The 20,303-nt window shown below is 40.2% G+C and overlaps 1 protein-coding gene across 4 annotated transcripts in view; it reads right to left on the reverse strand.

The window, feature by feature from the left end:
* Positions 1 to 4,585: 4,585 nt before the first annotated feature.
* Positions 4,586 to 20,303, reverse strand: part of LOC120557817 — an 81,740-nt gene continuing 66,022 nt past the window's right edge. For all 4 annotated transcript variants that reach the window (XM_039798444.1, XM_039798443.1, XM_039798447.1 and 1 more), the window contains 2 exons: positions 6,435 to 6,502; positions 4,586 to 6,353 (listed from right to left, as the gene is read on the reverse strand). In XM_039798444.1, the coding sequence (XP_039654378.1) occupies positions 5,006 to 6,353; positions 6,435 to 6,502 (1,416 nt within the window). In that variant the 3' untranslated portion in view covers positions 4,586 to 5,005. The remainder of the gene's footprint in view (positions 6,354 to 6,434; positions 6,503 to 20,303) is intronic.

Below are 20,303 nucleotides of genomic sequence, written 5' to 3' on the forward strand. Positions count from 1 at the left end.
CTGTCAGCAGCAGACTGCAAACATGCTTCCCCTTGTCGGGACACAGATTGCAGCCATGCGACATGACAAAACAAATACACTGTAAACAGCGGACTCCAACTGCTTCCCTTGCGGGGTCACAGATTGAAGTCCTGAGACAGTCTCCGGATCACACATTTATTCCCTCCACCTGGGTGGTTCCTCAAATGAAATCTTCCCCTATTGGTCAGAGGTCTCTCAAAATAAAGGTGTACGTTCCCAATCAATCCAACTATATGAATACACATTCTTTGTTCTAATCACATCTGGCCTAGCAGGGAGTGGCTCCCCAAAAGCAGAAACAATAGTTACCTTTCCTGTGGGGACAATGAGTCTTCTTCATATGCTAAATGTCAGACATGACCTGATTAATTCTTAAGAAGCTAGGTTTTGGGTGAGGCAGTCAAATGCTGATTAGTGTAGTTATTTGATTAGATCTACCTGCAAGCTGCATAACCAAAAGTACATTGTTTTCAAAATGTAAACATGGTTTTAACTTTTTTAACTTCAACAATTGCCAATTTGGATCTTCTAATTCCCAATGCGATCTCCCCAATTTCTACAAGTAAGGCCGGAATTGGGATGGTACGGAAGGCCTCACAAACGGCTCTCAGTGCTCTTGCCTGCACTACATCCAGTCTCTTGAGAATGGATTTAGCTGCTGTCCCATAACATAAAACCCCATAAACTAGTCTCGATATGACTATTGCCCTGTAAATCATTATTGTGTATCCTGGCCAGCACACCGCATACTTCCTGATAAGGACGGCATCACTTTTATTACTTTTTCACACTTGCTCACAATGCTGTCACAAAATACTCCCAATAATTTAAACTTTCCAGTTTTCATTTTGCCAAATACACATATTTTGTTTTTTCTGTTGATATCTTAAATCCACACTTGCTTCCCCAGTCCATTATCAGGACATTGAATATCACTGGACAGATTTGGCTTCACTGTGGTGTTCCATCCTCAATGCATGTGCCATTCGATAACGCCTCTCCCACCCTAAAAGTCCTGTATCCAGCTAAGCATCCTCCTTCTCCAGTTTATACACCAATCTATCGGTCACCACTCCATTTTACACATCACTGTTGTCAGTGCAATAGGTCTATATGACCCTGGCTGCGCTGCCTCTTTCCCTGGCTTTAAAATTGCTGCTTCCTGTCTGATGGAAACCTTCCATCTTTCCATACATTATTCATAAGTGCCAATATTTCCAATGTATCACCGCAGCTCTTCCACTGAAAGTTACAATTAACAACATCTGTGTTATCTTATGTGTTGTCTTAGCATCTCATTCCTTTTCCTTATGCCTTCTATGATCTTTGCTCCCTTATGTTTTGTGAGTTCTTAACAAACAACTGTGGCATAGTATAATACCAACTAGTTTTTTTTTTATCAGACTCAGTAAGCATCATAACACAATGACATATAAAATAGAAAGAGGTGGAGAAAAAAAAAAGAGTGACCTTGGCGTATTTAAGTTTGCCTATCAGGTTACAGAGTTTCAAACAAGCACCAACTTCCAGGCCTGAGAAGTGAAGCCAATGCTGAAGCTCCTTAAAGCTGCATTCTCTGTAACTTACAGCAGGGGGCGACTCCACTGGCTCCAAAAAGAAGTATGTTTCTGTAAAAGTCTATGAGAAAATGAGCCTACTTCTCTCTTGATTTATTACCTCAGTAAACATTTTCATAATGAGTTTATGGTCTCCATCACTAGTTTCAAGTCTTCTTCAATACAACATGATGATCATTTAGTAAATGATGGTCTTGTTTATTTTAAAATAGACAATAAAGCAGAAGATGCATTAGGACAGAGGCTTAGCGATGCTAACCATGCTAACACTGGGTACATTAAAACCTCAACTTGTTTCTGGCTGTTGTCCATGTTTTCATCTTAAACTTTGACCATCTCACTGTGTGTTTTCACTTCAGCAAAGTTGTTCAGCGTTCTGCAAGCCAAGCTAGCTAATGCTAGCGTTAGCTGGTAACTTAGGAAAAAGTTTGCAGATTTTCAACCAGCTCTGTGTTCTGCCGTACATGCAGATGAATGGCTCCAGTACCCAGAGGTCTGTGTTTACCCGCCGGTAAATCTCTGCAGGATGACTCGCTTCAGAAGGGTTGAAAATCAGCAACTTTTCCCCTTTACTGTTAGCTTCAAGCACCGTCATTGCAACCATAAACGTTGTGCTTGGCTGTATCATCCTCCCCAGCTCCACCCTCTCCTCCAAAATGCCTTGTATCCTCATATCAGTTTTTTTTTAAAAACATGATGGCAACGGCCGTTTTGCCAAACTCAAGGCTTCAAAACGGCAATCCACAAATCAATGGGTGACCTCACTGCTGCTACGTCCAATCATTGTTACAGTCTGTGGGTGGTGTTAAAGGGGTGATAGAATGATTATATAGGGTATTTTACACTGTTCCTTAAGGTCTTCTAATGGGGTATGTAACATTGGTTGGGCTGAAAATTGCCCGAATGCTATTTTATTAGGCCCTTATCTACCCTGTGAATATGGCTCTATTTGGAACAAGAGCTTTTCTTCCAAATATGGTATGCTCATGAATATTCAGCGCGCTGATTGGTTTGAGCAAACTACATAGAAACACATGGGAAACTCGACAGCAGGTCTCACTGCAAAGTTATACATTGTTTGTCAGGCTATTACGTTATTAAATTCACTTCTGGGACTTTTTTGAGCGAGAAATCAACTATATAAAGCTCAAATATGGGCCGTTTTACGAAAATGGATGGCTTATTGCAAATTTGGTAAGACTGTGTGTCGGAGTTCAGCTGCCGGTGCTGCCTCGCTGCCCGGCCTGCCTGCCTTCCTCCACAGACCCCGGCCTGCTGACCAAACGCCGCTGCCCTGACAGAGCTCCAGGGCCTGCAGCTCCCCTCTTCCTGCTAGCTAAATGGCCCGTGTGTGAGAGTGATAGCGCGGTCAGCGAGCTTGTTACACCAGCAATCTCTTACAACAGTTCCAGTTAATCTTGGCTGGCTGTCAACATAACTAGAGTAGCTATATTTACAGTTTGAATTTTGTCAAGCCACTTATACAACATATCTCTAAAGGTCTTATAAAGCTAACAACGGTGTCCAATTTCAAGTTAATGAATTTTTGCGAAGATTAGGGGTTTCGTTAGCTATCACTGTCCCTTCAATCCTAGCTATGTGTAGCTAGCTACAAATCACGGATAGTTAGCTTCATTTTCAGCGTAATTTGTGTATATTTACAGTTTGAATTTTGTCACGCCACTTATACAACATCTCCCTAAATGTCGTATAAAGCTAACAACGGTGTCCGATTTCAAGTTAATGAATTTTTGTGAACAGTGGGGGTTTCGTTAGCTATGACTGCCCCTTCAATCCTAGCTATGTGTAGCTAGCTAAAAATCACGGATAGTTAGCTTCATTTTTGGCATAATTTGTATATTTACAGTTTGAATTTTGTCACGCCACTTATACAACATCTCCCTAAAGGTCTTATAAAGCTAACAACGGTGTCTGATTTCAAGTTAATGAATATTTGTGAATTTCAGAGGAATTCTAAGAAGAGGCTAGCTAGCTCTCATTGATAGAGCTACATCCAGCCGCAGGCTCTATCAATGAGACTCACGGACACGCAGCGTTTATTTCCCCAATCATTTGTTTAAATAACTCAACACATAATTACACACATTAAAAGATTAACTGGAACCTATGGTAACAGATTGCTGGTGTAACAAGCTCGCTGACCGAGCTCTCACTCACACACACCTGGCATTAGGAAAAGGGGAACTGCAGGCCCTGGAGCTCTGTCAGAGCAGCGGCATTTAGTAGTCCATTAGCCAAAAAAACTGTGACTTTGCGCGGGTATGGAGTGCTGTGGGCTGCCAGCCGTAATGGAGCTCAATAGAGCTCACAGCAGGCCGGGGTGTGTGAAGGAAGGCAGGCCAGGCGGTGAGGCAACAACACAGGCAGCACCGGCCACTGAATTCCGACACACAGTTGGACAAAATTTGCAATTAGCCATCCATTTGTGTAAAACGGCCCACATTTGAGCTTTACATAGTTGATATCTCTAGCATAAAAAAGTTTCAGAAGTGAATTTTGTAATGGAATAGCAGAGATCTGCGCGACCTAGATTCAGAAGACTACCTGATCTCAGGTCAGTTGTGTAGCCTATGTAAATGTTGGGGCGTGACTGTTCTCTTAATACACCCATGGCCTTGACAAAGGTTCCAGATTTTGAGATGCTTACGTAAGCAACTAGCTTTGTTGAGATTCGCCCGTTTTCAGCGGCAGTTTCAAAATATGAGATTTTCATAGTAAAGGGGTGTCAATAAGATTTTGAGCTTCTATGTATGTCCTATTTACCCACTGAACTGTCGTTATTCAACTATGACAGGGTAAAATCGGTTTTGCATTCTATCACCCCTTTAAGTATTTTATTGAAAAAGCAGAACCACTGAACTATTAGATTCTAGCATTTTTAAACAGGACTTTATTATTTTAAAATGAAACATGCATTACAGCCATGGTGCGATTTGTGTTATATTAAAGAAGAAATACTATATTAATTAGACAACTTTAAACTTAATCACCTTTATTATGCAGCTCTTTTGTCAACAAACCAAAACATAATCACCAGTAAAACTGGCGGCATGTACCTCCGTACGTATGTTTTGTGCCGACGAAGGCTTACTTGGTTAAATAAAAAATAAGATTTATGTATGATCAATAGTGCATGTAAACATCCACTGTTGCAATATCTTATTTGACTGCAATCACAGCATTGGATAAAACATAATAATGTAACTATAATTGGCTAAGAACAGAGAAATCCATCCACTAATGAAGAAAATACATTTACAATTGCTTGCTACACCTTCTGTCAGCCTGCTCAAATAACACAAAAATGACTGACAATATACATTCATAATCAAATATTAAACTGTAGCTGTGGCAGACAGATTGCACTTACAGTATTCAACCTGCTGTTATGTAACAAATTCCACCTGTTTCTGTCTGTTTGGTCTGTTTATTGGAGAATGTTTGGGCCCAGGTAAATTGTCCATTATTGCAGTGACATCTGGTTTTATTTCCCGTTCCTTGAGCTCAGCTATTCTCTTCCGCTCAGCTCCTCCTCTTCTATACTCAGAACCACTTCGTCGTTTCTCTGATGCACCTTGTTGTCTTTCTACTCCACCTCTTCTCTGCTCTGAGCCACTCCTCCTCCTAAACCCTCCTGTCCTATAGTCCACCACGTCGCCCAACGCTCCCACGCGATCCGTCCCAGCCCCGACACTCCCGCCTCTGGCAGTGGAATGAGGCTTGGTGTTAGCAACTTTAACAGGGTTGCGGATATTTCCTGAGGCTTGCATTCTCCTCAGGTGGCTGTTGGTCCGCACAGGGCTGCTGAACACCTGAGATCGGGGTGCAGTGCTCCTGTCTGAGGACTTCACCCGGTTCTCGCTGTAGCTCCTTTTGGGGAGCGACGTGGGCCCCATGCGCTCCAGCATGGGACTCAGTCTGGACTGATGGGTGTGGTGGGAGGAGCGGCAGCACGATGTGCTACAGGTGGAGTAGCGTATACGGCAGAGAGTGCAGGCACAGCCGGAGAGCAGGGCAGAGTGACTGGCCAGGCAGGAGAGGAAGGTGAGGGAGAAGGCACGCTGACACTGGAGGATGCACTTTGGAGAGCTGAGGCGTGACGAGGCAGCAGCATGGGACCTATGGCAGCTGGAAAGGACATCTGACCCCGTTGACTTCCCCCCCTCCCCCTGCACTGTCTGAATCTGGTGCCACTCCAGCTGCAGCAGCCTATCAAGGTACCTTTCCAAAGGGCCCACGGGCCTGGGCTGAGGGCCCCCCCGGCCCTCCATGTTGTAGAAGACAGCCAGCTGACTGAGGCTCCAGGAGTTAAAAGGTGGAGGGAGGAAGTCTGGAAAGTCAAAAGCACCATGGTTGTGTCCTCTGGGCCTGTGGCTGCGAGAGGGACAGTGTTCAGCCTCGATGACCTCTGGCCTCAGCTGGAGCTGTGGAGGAACCCCACCAGAGGGCGACACAGGAAGTCTCTCTGACTCAGACAAGTCTGTGTCGCTGTCGCCCTCTCCATGGCCAGCCAGACCTCCTACCTCTGCCTTTGGTGACAGGCTCTCCTGCAGAGTAGGACTTGAATCAGACAGGCGGTGGCAGGAAAAGGCAGCTGTGTGCCTGCTCACTCTGAAACTTGTGGGCTTGTGTTCCCCGTGGCTGCAGGGCTGAGCAGCCAGCTGCACCTTTGGCTCCATCTTGTCTTCTGCAGGGTACAGTGGATGGGCCTTTGACTCTGAGGTTCCCTGAGCACTAGAGGGAAAAGTAAATTATATTACGTTAGCATCCGGGCAGCACAGAATGGCATGAAATGTGCACAAGCAGGAATCTCACCTGTGTTGAGAAGTAAGGCGTTTGGTCGAGGGAGTGTTCGGTTTCTGCTTTCTTCTTTGCTGCGGCCTCTGTGAGAACAGAGAGACACTATGAAGCATTCTACTGATCACTAATACATATTCATTCTTTAAACACATCATTACATCACATACTTCATAATGTATTCCACTTTTGATTAATCAATGAATCATCTGAAAAATTGTTAGGATGCCCACTGCATTCCTAGAGCTCGCGGTGACGTCTTCAAATTACTTGTTTTGTCTGACCAAAAGTTCCAAACATTCAGTTCAGATTGATATTAAACTTAAAGGGTAACTAGCGTTATTTTCAACCTGGACCCTATGTTCCTATGTTTTTGTGTCTGAGTCACTGATGGGAACAACAATCTCTGACACTGGTCCAGTATTAAGCGAGATCGCTGCAGTCGGCAGCGGAGAAACAAGCTACAATGTAAGTTAATAGGACAATTGTCCTGCTTGTATTTACCCTCACAAAAGTGCTCGTTTTGCCGCTGACAGACTCAGATTAATATTCTAAGTGTCTGACAACATTATGGAAAGGATTTCTAAGGAGGTCAACCTTTCTGTTAAAGAGTAAGATCCTTTTTTTAAAACATAAAAACTATGCTATAACTACTAATGCTAATGTTACATTGCTGATTTGCACAACAGCCCCACATTTCATATGAATGGACTTTTTTGTACAAGTCCAGTCCTGCTAGCTAGCTAACATTATGTGCTTTGTTCTGGGGGGGAGAGAAAACTCTAGCTAGTCACGATGTGTTTTATTTTGGGGGGAGACGTAACCGTAGCCATTAGCTAGCTATGTGCTTTGTTGTGGGGGGGGGGAGAGAGACAACTGTAGCTACGATGTGGGGAAGGGGAGGCGTAAATATTATTTTGTCGTTTTACTGTACATCTACCATCCTGTGTCACACAGGGACGCCAGAGGAAACCCGGCAGCTGATCCACTTTAGGTCTAAAAAGGAACCACTGTTTCTGAAATCCAAATACGCTGCAAAGCAACTTTGGGAGTGAGTCATGCATTCATTATTGTATTGGTACTGTATATTTGTAACTGTTACTATATTGTAATCATTTGTAATTCATTCCTGTTCATTTACATGTACATTGTTGTTGGTTATGATACAGGACGCTGGTGAAAGAAATTGGGTTGGAGGGAAAAATGACTGGCCAACAGGCAGCAAAGAAGTGGGAGAATCTTAAACAGAAATACAAGGTATGTGATGTTCGGTTGAGAAAAAAAAACTGCATCTTCAATCTCAATACAATGCAATGAATGCATACTGTATGGTTGTAGGCATTATTTTGGTGTTTGTTGTGTTGTAAATCAAGATCTATCTTGTTCCTTTAGGAGCCCTCATCCCCAGCTAGCAGCTCCAGCAGTAGCAGCTCTGCAGTCAGCAGGTCACCACTGCCAAGTCCCTCGCCCGCAAAGAAAAGAAAAAGAAATGCCATCCTGGATTTCCTCACTGAGGAGTCCAACAGGGAGCAGCAGCGCCACGAGGAGAGCGAGGCCGAGAACAAGGCAAACACACGGTAGTTGTTGTCCCTCCTTGAGAGGATTGTTGAGAAATTGTAGTAGTAGTTTTTTTATTTTGTATGGCTGCCATTTGCAACTTTTTTTGCAAAGTTTCTTTTGAGTTTTCTACATTTGACTGGCTTTTTTTTTTTTAACAGTCATCTACCTCATGTATAGTTTTTATTTTTTTTGGCTGCCTTTTGCAAAGTTTTTTTTGTTTAATACATTTGAGTGCCTTTTTTTTTTTACTGTCATCTACATATGTATATTTTACTATTCCAATATTGTTAATATTATTGCCATTGCACTGAACTGCCTTGCACTACATTCATATTTACATATTTAAATCTCAGTACACTCGATATTGCACTATTCCTTCCCTGTTTTCAATTATTGTATATGTTTGACTTTTTGCACTGACTAATGTCCTGTTTTTATTCTGGCCAATAAAGCTATATTGTTATATAATGTTTTGCCCATTTACTTTCATTGGTCAAGTCATATTTGTGCAATCCAAACTTTAATTAACTATTTTGGGAGGTCTAACTGAGATGTATTAAGATAAGATAGATTTTATTAATCACACACTGGGGAAATTCCTAAGCACTGTTTGGATACTGACTCATATTGAGAGACAATAATTGTGCTAAGTCTGATGTAAAGCGGCTGATGAAGCTGGTGAGTGAAATAACTGTAAACACATTGTAACACACGCTTCTTTGCACATCTCATCCCAATCTATTCAATGTGTTATCTTACAGTAATTCAATCATATTGTGTGAAGGCGTATCATGAGCCTTTCATAAAAGCAAATAGAATCATGCCAACAGAACACTTTTTTCTTATTACTTAAGCACATCATTTAACTGAAGCAGTGGTTACAACAACCACAGAGACTAACCATAACTTAGTAGTTGAATAAATCTGAGTCAATAGTCAAATAAATCAATGTGTTTCTGAACATGTGTGACATTCAAAACCATGATAACTGACACAGATATACAAAACACCATGCATTGTGTATACAAATGTTTATTGCAAACAGACCTAAGTAGTACACATACATAAAAGAACATAAAAGAACTATAAAATGTATACACTGGTCATGTTCATGGGGCTTGCACATTGCCTGAAACTTAGGCAGCCAGTCTGTGTCTTGCATCATTCCCAGAGGTTTCATTGTATGCCATGTGTCCACGGGGAGGTTGGGCGTCGTCCATTAAAATGTCTTCATCCGGAACCAGTGTGTCACCATTGTCCATACACACATTGTGCAAAAAGGCACATGAAGCAATTACTTGGGGTGCAAACGTGGACTTCACCTCCAAAGCTCTGAAAAGCGTTGACCTCCATCTGGTCTTCATCATGCTGAACGCCCTTTCAATTATGCTGCGCCCCCTTGACTGGTAGTAGTTGAATCGCTTGTTGTACTTCTCCATGCACTGGCTCCTTGAATGGGGTGATGAGGCAAATCGGAGTTTCCAAACAGGGATACCCACCATCACCCAGGAGGATGTAGCCTGTTGGGGGATACCGTCTTGTGGTGTAAAAACTGCTGTTTTTCAGTATCCGTGTGTCATGGACAGACCCCGGATACCCCACAAAAATGTCCAGAAACCTGCCATTCAAGTCACATATTGCCTGCATGTTGATTGAGTAAAAGCCTTTATAATTCAAATAGTCCAATCTGTGATGCTGTGGTGGTTTTATACGTATGTGGCTGCCATCGATCCCTGACCCACTGCAGGCAGATCCACTGTTTGAGGGAAGTCGATTGCTCTCCTCAGATTGTCCCATATGTTCTGGGCCACTCTGTGGATGATGTCATGAACTGTGGCCTTTGGCACATTAAAGACACGGGCCACCACCCGATAAGAGAGTCCATGTGCCAGCCAATAGGTGTATATGAGTACCTCAAGCTCATTACCCCAGCCATGGTCCTGCTCCCTGTGCAAAAGCCTCTGTAAGCTGTGCATCGCTTTTCTGGTGAGGCGGAAATCCTGCCTCAGCTCAGTCTCCACATCGAACCACAGGCGCAGTATAGGCATGTTGTGGTGTATGGCACAGTATGTTGTTGGATCACCAGTCTGGAAAAGAAAACCATTTCACACCATTAATGGGCTGAGTTGGAAAAATCAAACTTTCAAAACCTTCAAACTACTTTTAAACCGTCTCCCCTTCCCCACAACAATAGCACATAGTGGCTACAGTTACGTCCCCCCAAAAAACAACAACATTGTGACCAGAACAAAGCACATACTGGCTACAATTACGTCTCCCCCCCAAAAAAATAAAACACATCGTGACTACAGTTGTCTCCCCCCCAGAACAAAGCACGTAGTAGGAGTGGACTTGTACAAAAAAAACGACAAAATAACGTCCCCCCTTCCCCACAACAAAGTACATAGCTAGCTAGCTAGTGGCTACACGCCCCCCCTAAAATAAAACACATCGTGACTAGAGTTGTCTCCCCCCAGAACAAAGCACATATCAGGGCTGGACTGGTACAGAAAAATAATCGACAAAATAATACTTATACACATAGATATGTAATGGGTTCGTATTACAATATAATACAGTCCATGTAATGTACGCGAGTCCAGCTCGGCTAGCTACACCATAACGTTGTTTGCGAAGAGAATCCATACATACCATAAACTGATCCACCAGCATTCGTAGGCGTTGTAGACGTCTTCTTCTCCTCGCATGATTTCTTCTATTTGTTGCAGACAATCGCAAAAGAATCACTATAACCAATGCAATCGACATGCGCTCACTTACTGCGGTCAAGCCAGCCGCGGTTTGAAAATACACGGTCTAGCCAGCCGTAAAAAAAAAAGGCGTGTGCGCCTATTACTATGAGTACGGTAATTTCAGTACCAGCAGAGAGAGGACGGGCTTTCAGAGCGTTCGAGTTGCATCTATCTATCTATCTGTCTGTCTGTCTTTATTTCTCTCTCTCTCTGTCTTTCTCTTTCATTCTTAATTATTCTTTCTTATTTCTCTCGCGCTCTCATGCTTTCATTTCCTTCTCTTTCTTTCTCACTCTCTTTCTCTCTCTCTCATTCTTTATTTATTTATTTCTCTTTCTTTCCCTCACTCTCCCGTTTTTCTTTCTCTCTCTTTCTTCCTCTTTCACTCACTCTCTCTTTCTTTCTTTTTTATTTATCTCTCTTTCTCTTTTCTATCTTTATCCTTTTTTAAAACTCACATTGTCTTTGTCTAATGTTTTTTTTTCTTTATAGGTCACATCTCAATACATTGTTTTATGTAAATGTTTACAGCACAAGCAGACAAAATAAAGTATCTCTTTCTAAATACATTTACTGCATATGTTTAGGACATTTTTGACTACCAAGGGCCTTAAAGACCTCATTTAAATTATGTAGAAAAAAAAAAGATCAGTTACAGAACGTCCCATACACTATGCACAAGTCATTTGAAACCATTTTACAGTAGCGTTTGGGAGATATGTCACATTATTCGAATTTGGAGGCCTATATTGACCTCATTTCTAATAAGTAGAAAAAAAGAATGGTCAGTTGGGATACAAGACGTCCCATACACTATGCGGAACCTCATTTGAAACCATTTTACAGTAGCGTTTTGGAGATATGTCACATTATTCGACTTTGGAGGCCTATAGCTACTTCATTTCTAATAAGTAGAAAAAAAGAATGGTCAGTTGGGATACAGGACGTCCCATACACTATGCACACCTCATTTGAAACCATTTTACAGTAGCGTTTTGGAGATATGTCACGTTATTCGACTTTGGAGGCCTATATTGACCTCATTTCTAATATGTAGAAAAAAAGAATGGTCAGTTGGGATACAAGACGTCCCATACACTATGCACACCTCATTTGAAACCATTTTACAGTAGCGTTTTGGAGATATGTCACATTATTCGACTTTGGAGGCCTATATTGACCTCATTTCTAATAAGTAGAAAAAAAGAATGGTCAGTTGGGATACAGGACGTCCCATACACTATGCACAAGTCATTTGAAACCATTTTACAGTAGCGTTTTGGAGATATGTCACATTATTCGACTTTGGAGGCCTATAGCTACTTCATTTCTAATAAGTAGAAAAAAAGAATGGTCAGTTGTGATACAGGACGTCCCATACACTATGCACACCTCATTTGAAACCATTTTACAGTAGCGTTTTGGAGATATGTCACATTATTCGACTTTGGAGGCCTATAGCTACTTCATTTCTAATAAGTAGAAAAAAAGAATGGTCAGTTGTGATACAGGACGTCCCATACACTATGCACAAGTCATTTGAAACCATTTTACAGTAGCATTTTGGAGATATGTCACGTTATTCGACTTTGGAGGCCTATATTGACCTCATTTCTAATAAGTAGAAAAAAAGAATGGTCAGTTGGGATACAGGACGTCCCATACACTATGCACACCTCATTTGAAACCATTTTACAGTAGCGTTTTGGAGATATGTCACATTATTCGACTTTGGAGGCCTATAGCTACTTCATTTCTAATAAGTAGAAAAAAAGAATGGTCAGTTGGGATACAGGACGTCCCATACACTATGCACACCCCATTTGAAAGCAACCTTTTACAGTAGCGTTTTGGAGATATGTCACATTATTCGACTTTGGAGGCCTATAGCTACTTCATTTCTAATAAGTAGAAAAAAAGAATGGTCAGTTGTGATACAGGACGTCCCATACACTATGCACAAGTCATTTGAAACCATTTTACAGTAGCATTTTGGAGATATGTCACGTTATTCGACTTTGGAGGCCTATATTGACCTCATTCTAATAAGTAGAAAAAAAGAATGGTCAGTTGTGATACAGGACGTCCCATACACTATGCACAAGTCATTTGAAACCATTTTACAGTAGCATTTTGGAGATATGTCACATTATTCGACTTTGGAGGCCTATATTGACCTCATTTCTAATAAGTAGAAAAAAAGAATGGTCAGTTGGGATACAGGACGTCCCATACACTATGCACACCTCATTTGAAACCATTTTACAGTAGCGTTTTGGAGATATGTCACATTATTCGACTTTGGAGGCCTATAGCTACTTCATTTCTAATAAGTAGAAAAAAAGAATGGTCAGTTGTGATACAGGACGTCCCATACACTATGCACAAGTCATTTGAAACCATTTTACAGTAGCGTTTTGGAGATATGTCACATTATTCGACTTTGGAGGCCTATAGCTACTTCATTTCTAATAAGTAGAAAAAAAGAATGGTCAGTTGTGATACAGGACGTCCCATACACTATGCACAAGTCATTTGAAACCATTTTACAGTAGCATTTTGGAGATATGTCACGTTATTCGACTTTGGAGGCCTATATTGACCTCATTCTAAATACGAAAAAAAAGAATGGTCAGTTGTGATACAGGACGTCCCATACACTATGCACACCTCATTTGAAACCATTTTACAGTAGCGTTTTGGAGATATGTCACATTATTCGACTTTGGAGGCCTATAGCTACTTCATTTCTAATAAGTAGAAAAAAGAATGGTCAGTTGTGATACAGGACGTCCCACACACTATGCACAAGTCATTTGAAACCATTTTACAGTAGCATTTTGGAGATATGTCACGTTATTCGACTTTGGAGGCCTATATTGACCTCATTTCTAATAAGTAGAAAAAAAGAATGGTCAGTTGGGATACAGGACGTCCCATACACTATGCACACCTCATTTGAAACCATTTTACAGTAGCGTTTTGGAGATATGTCACATTATTCGACTTTGGAGGCCTATAGCTACTTCATTTCTAATAAGTAAAAAAAAGAATGGTCAGTTGGGATACAGGACGTCCCATACACTATGCACACCTCATTTGAAACCATTTTACAGTAGTGGTTTTGCGGATATGTCACATTATTCGACTTTGGAGGCCTATAGCTACTTCATTTCTAATAAGTAGAAAAAAGAATGGTCAGTTGGGATACAGGACGTCCCATACACTATGCACACCTCATTTGAAACCATTTTACAGTAGCGTTTTGGAGATATGTCACATTATTCGACTTTGGAGGCCTATAGCTACTTCATTTCTAATAAGTAGAAAAAAAGAATGGTCAGTTGTGATACAGGACGTCCCATACACTATGCACAAGTCATTTGAAACCATTTTACAGTAGCATTTTGGAGATATGTCACGTTATTCGACTTTGGAGGCCTATATTGACCTCATTCTAATAAGTAGAAAAAAAGAATGGTCAGTTGTGATACAGGACGTCCCATACACTATGCACAAGTCATTTGAAACCATTTTACAGTAGCATTTTGGAGATATGTCACATTATTCGACTTTTGGAGGCCTATATTGACCTCATTTCTAATAAGTAAAAAAAAGAATGGTCAGTTGTGATACAGGACGTCCCATACACTATGCACACCTCATTTGAAACCATTTTACAGTAGCGTTTTGGAGATATGTCACATTATTCGACTTTGGAGGCCTATAGCTACTTCATTTCTAATAAGTAGAAAAAAGAATGGTCAGTTGTGATACAGGACGCCCATACACTATGCACAAGTCATTTGAAACCATTTTACAGTAGCGTAGCTTTGGAGATATGTCACATTATTCAACTTTGGAGGCCTATAGCTACTTCATTTCTAATAAGTAGAAAAAAAGAATGGTCAGTTGTGATACAGGACGTCCCATACACTATGCACAAGTCATTTGAAACCATTTTACAGTAGCATTTTGGAGATATGTCACGTTATTCGACTTTGGAGGCCTATATTGACCTCATTCTAATAATTAGAAAAAAGAATGGTCAGTTGTGATACAGGACGGCCCATACACTATGCACACCTCATTTGAAACCATTTTACAGTAGCGTTTTGGGAGATATGTCACATTATTCGACTTTTGAGGCCTATAGCTACTTCATTTCTAATAAGTAGAAAAAAAGAATGGTCAGTTGTGATACAGGACGTCCCATACACTATGCACAAGTCATTTGAAACCATTTTACAGTAGCGTTTTGGAGATATGTCACGTTATTCGACTTTGGAGGCCTATATTGACCTCATTTCTAATAAGTAGAAAAAAGAATGGTCAGTTGGGATACAGGACGTCCCATACACTATGCACACCTCATTTGAAACCATTTTACAGTACGTGTTTTGGAGATATGTCACATTATTCGACTTTGGAGGCCTATAGCTACTTCATTTCTAATAAGTAGAAAAAAGAATGGTCAGTTGGGATACAGGACGTCCCATACACTATGCACACCTCATTTGAAACCATTTTACAGTAGCGTTTTGGAGATATGTCACATTATTCGACTTTGAGGCCTATAGCTACTTCATTTCTAATAAGTAGAAAAAAAGAATGGTCAGTTGTGATACAGGACGTCCCATACACTATGCACACCCCTATTTGAAACCATTTTACAGTAGCGTTTTGGAGATATGTCACATTATTCGACTTTTGGGAGGCCTATAGCTACTTCATTTCTAATAAGTAGAAAAAAAGAATGGTCAGTTGTGATACAGGACGTCCCATACACTATGCACAAGTCATTTGAAACCATTTTACAGTAGCATTTTGGAGATATGTCACGCTATTCGACTTTGGAGGCCTATATTGACCTCATTTCTAATAAGTAGAAAAAAGAATGGTCAGTTGGGATACAGGACGTCCCATACACTATGCACACCTCATTTGAAACCATTTTACAGTAGCGTTTTGGAGATATGTCACATTATTCGACTTTGAGGCCTATAGCTACTTCATTTCTAATAAAGTAGAAAAAAGAATGGTCAGTTGGGATACAGGACGTCCCATACACTATGCACACCTCATTTGAAACCATTTTACAGTAGCGTTTTGGAGATATGTCACATTATTCGACTTTGGAGGCCTATAAGTTCATTTTAATAAGTAGAAAAAAGAATGGTCAGTTGTGATACAGGACGTCCCATACACTATGCACAAGTCATTTGAAACCATTTTACAGTAGCATTTTGGAGATATGTCACGTTTCGACTTTGGAGGCCTATATTGACCTCATTCTAATAAGTAGAAAAAAGAATGGTCAGTTGTGATACAGGACGTCCCATACACTATGCACAAGTCATTTGAAACCATTTTACAGTAGCATTTTGGAGATATGTCACATTATTCGACTTTGGAGGCCTATATTGACCTCATTTCTAATAAGTAGAAAAAAGAATGGTCAGTTGGGATACAGGACGTCCCATACACTATGCACACCTCATTTGAAACCATTTTACAGTAGCGTTTTGGAGATATGTCACATTATTCGACTTTGGAGGCCTATAGCTACTTCATTTCTAATAAGTAGAAAAAAAGAATGGTCAGTTGTGATACAGGACGTCCCATACACTATGCACAAGTCATTTGAAACCATTTTACAGTAGCGTTTTGGAGATATGTCACATTATTCGACTTTGGAGGCCTATAGCTACTTCATTTCTAATAAGTAGAAAAAAGAATGGTCAGTTGTGATACAGGACGTCCCATACACTATGCACAAGTCATTTTGAAACCATTTTACAGTAGCATTTTTGGAGATATGTCACGTTATTCGACTTTGGAGGCCTATATTGACCTCATTCTAATAATTAGAAAAAAAGAATGGTCAGTTGTGATACAGGACGTCCCATACACTATGCACACCTCATTTGAAACCATTTTACAGTAGCGTTTTGGAGATATGTCACATTATTCGACTTTGGAGGCCTATAGCTACTTCATTTCTAATAAGTAGAAAAAAAGAATGGTCAGTTGTGATACAGGACGTCCCATACACTATGCACAAGTCATTTGAAACCATTTTACAGTAGCATTTTGGAGATATGTCACGTTATTCGACTTTGGAGGCCTATATTGACCTCATTTCTAATAAGTAGAAAAAAAGAATGGTCAGTTGGGATACAGGACGTCCCATACACTATGCACACCTCATTTGAAACCATTTTACAGTAGCGTTTTGGAGATATGTCACATTATTCGACTTTGGAGGCCTATAGCTACTTCATTTCTAATAAGTAGAAAAAAAGAATGGTCAGTTGGGATACAGGACGTCCCATACACTATGCACACCTCATTTGAAACCATTTTACAGTAGCGTTTTGGAGATATGTCACATTATTCGACTTTGGAGGCCTATAGCTACTTCATTTCTAATAAGTAGAAAAAAAGAATGGTCAGTTGGGATACAGGACGTCCCATACACTATGCACACCTCATTTGAAACCATTTTACAGTAGCGTTTTGGAGATATGTCCATTATTCGACTTTGGAGGCCTATAGCTACTTCCATTTCTAATAAGTAGAAAAAAGAATGGTCAGTTGTGATACAGGACGTCCCATACACTATGCACAAGTCATTTGAAACCATTTTACAGTAGCATTTTGGAGATATGTCACGTTATTCGACTTTGGAGGCCTATATTGACCTCATTCTAATAAGTAGAAAAAAAGAATGGTCAGTTGTGATACAGGACGTCCCATACACTATGCACAAGTCATTTGAAACCATTTTACAGTAGCATTTTGGAGATATGTCACATTATTCGACTTTGGAGGCCTATATTGACCTCATTTCTAATAAGTAGAAAAAAGAATGGTCAGTTGTGATACAGGACGTCCCATACACTATGCACACCTCATTTGAAACCATTTTACAGTACGCGTTTTGGAGATATGTCACATTATTCGACTTTGGAGGCCTATAGCTACTTCATTTCTAATAAGTAGAAAAAAGAATGGTCAGTTGTGATACAGGACGTCCCATACACTATGCACAAGTCATTTGAAACCATTTTACAGTAGCGTTTTGAGATATATGTCACATTATTCAACTTTGGAGGCCTATAGCTACTTCCATTTCTAATAAGTAGAAAAAAAGAATGGTCAGTTGGATACAGGGACGTCCCATACACTATGCACAAGTCATTTGAAACCATTTTACAGTAGCATTTTGGAGATATGTCACGTTATTCGACTTTGGAGGCCTATATTGACCTCATTCTAATAATTAGAAAAAAGAATGGTCAGTTGTGATACAGGACGTCCCATACACTATGCACACCTCATTTGAAACCATTTTACAGTAGCGTTTTGGAGATATGTCACATTATTCGACTTTGAGGCCTATAGCTACTTCATTTCTAATAAGTAGAAAAAAAGAATGGTCAGTTGTGATACAGGACGTCCCATACACTATGCACAAGTCATTTGAAACCATTTTACAGTAGCGGTTTGGAGATATGTCACGTTATTCGACTTTTGAGGCCTATATTGACCTCATTTCTAATAAGTAGAAAAAAAGAATGGTCGATTGGGATACGGGACGTCCATACACTATGCACACCTCATTTGGAAACCATTTTACAGTAGCGTTTTGGAGATATGTCACATTATTCGAACTTTGAGGCCTATAGCTACTTCCATTTCTAATAAGAAAAAAAAAGAATGGTCAGTTGGGATACAGGACGTCCCATACACTATATGCACACCTCATTTGAAACCATTTTACAGTAGCTTTTGGAGATATGTCACATTATTCGACTTTGGGAGGCCTATAGCTACTTCATTTCTAATAAGTAGAAAAAAGAATGGTCAGTTGATACAGTACGTCCCATACACTATGCACACCTCATTTGAAACCATTTTACAGTAGCGTTTTTGGAGATATGTCACATTATTCGACTTTGAGGCCTATAGCTACTTCATTTCTAATAAGTAGAAAAAAGAATGGTCAGTTGTGATACAGGACGTCCCCATACACTATGCACAAGTCATTTGAAACCATTTTACAGTAGCATTTTGGAGATATGTCACGTTATTCGGACTTTGGAGGCCTATATTGACCTCATTCTAATAAGTAGAAAAAAGAATGGTCAGTTGTGATACAGGACGTCCCATACACTATGCACAAGTCATTTGAAACCATTTTACAGTAGCATTTTGGAGATATGTCACATTATTCGGACTTTGGAGGCCTATATTGACCTCATTTCTAATAAGTAGAAAAAAGAATGGTCAGTTGGGATACAGGATCGTCCATACACTATGCACACCTCATTTGAAACCATTTTTACAGTAGCGTTTTGGAGATATGTCACATTATTCGACTTTTGGGAGGCCTATAGCTACTTCATTTCTAATAAGTAGAAAAAAGAATGGTCAGTTGTGATACAGGACGTCCCCATCCACTATGCACAAGTCATTTGAAACCATTTTACAGTAGCATTTTGGAGATATGTCACATTATTCGACTTTGAGGCCTATATTGACCTCATTTCTAATAAGTAGAAAAAAGAATGGTCAGTTGGGATACCAAGGTCACATACACTATGCACAAGTCATTTGAAACCATTTTACAGTAGCGTTTGAGGGAGATATGTCACGTTATTCGACTTTGGAGGCCTATAGATACTTCATTTCTAATAAGTAGAAAAAAGAATGGTCAGTTGGGATACAGGACGTCCCATACACCATGCACACCTCATTTGAAACCATTTTACAGTAGCGTTTTGGAGATATGTCACATTATTCGGACTTTTGAGGCCTATAGCTACTTCATTTCTAATAAGTAGAAAAAAGAATGGTCAGTTGTGATACAGGACGTCCCATACACTATGCACACAAGTCATTTGAAACCATTTTTACAGTAGCATTTTGGAGATATGTCACGTTATTCGACTTTTGAGGCCTATATTGACCTCATTCTAATAAGTAGAAAAAAGAATGGTCAGTTGTGATACAGGACGTCCCATACACTATGCACAAGTCATTTGAAACCATTTTACAGTAGCATTTTTGGAGATATGTCACATTATTTGACTTTTGGAGGCCTATATTGACCTCATTTCTAATAAGTAGAAAAAAGAATGGTCAGTTGGGATACAGGACGTCCCCATACACTATGCACAAGTCATTTGAAACCATTTTACAGTAGCTGTTTGGGAGATATGTCACGTTATTCGACTTTGGAGGCCTATAGCTACTTTCATTTCTAATAAGTAGAAAAAAGAATGGTCAGTTGGGATACAGGACGTCCCATACACTATGCACACCTCATTTGGAACCATTTTACAGTAGCGTTTTTGGAGATATGTCACATTATCTCGACTTTGAGGCCTATAGCTACTTCATTTCTAATAAGTAGAAAAAAAGAATGGTCAGTTGTGATACAGGACGTCCCATACACTAATATGCACAAGTCATTTGAAACCATTTTACAGTAGCATTTTGGAGATATGTCACGTTATTCGGACTTTGGAGGCCTATATTGACCTACATTCTAATAAGTAGAAAAAGA

Source organism: Perca fluviatilis, chromosome 4 (genome assembly GCF_010015445.1).
Source record: "Perca fluviatilis chromosome 4, GENO_Pfluv_1.0, whole genome shotgun sequence".
Classification (NCBI taxonomy): Eukaryota; Metazoa; Chordata; class Actinopteri; order Perciformes; family Percidae; genus Perca; species Perca fluviatilis.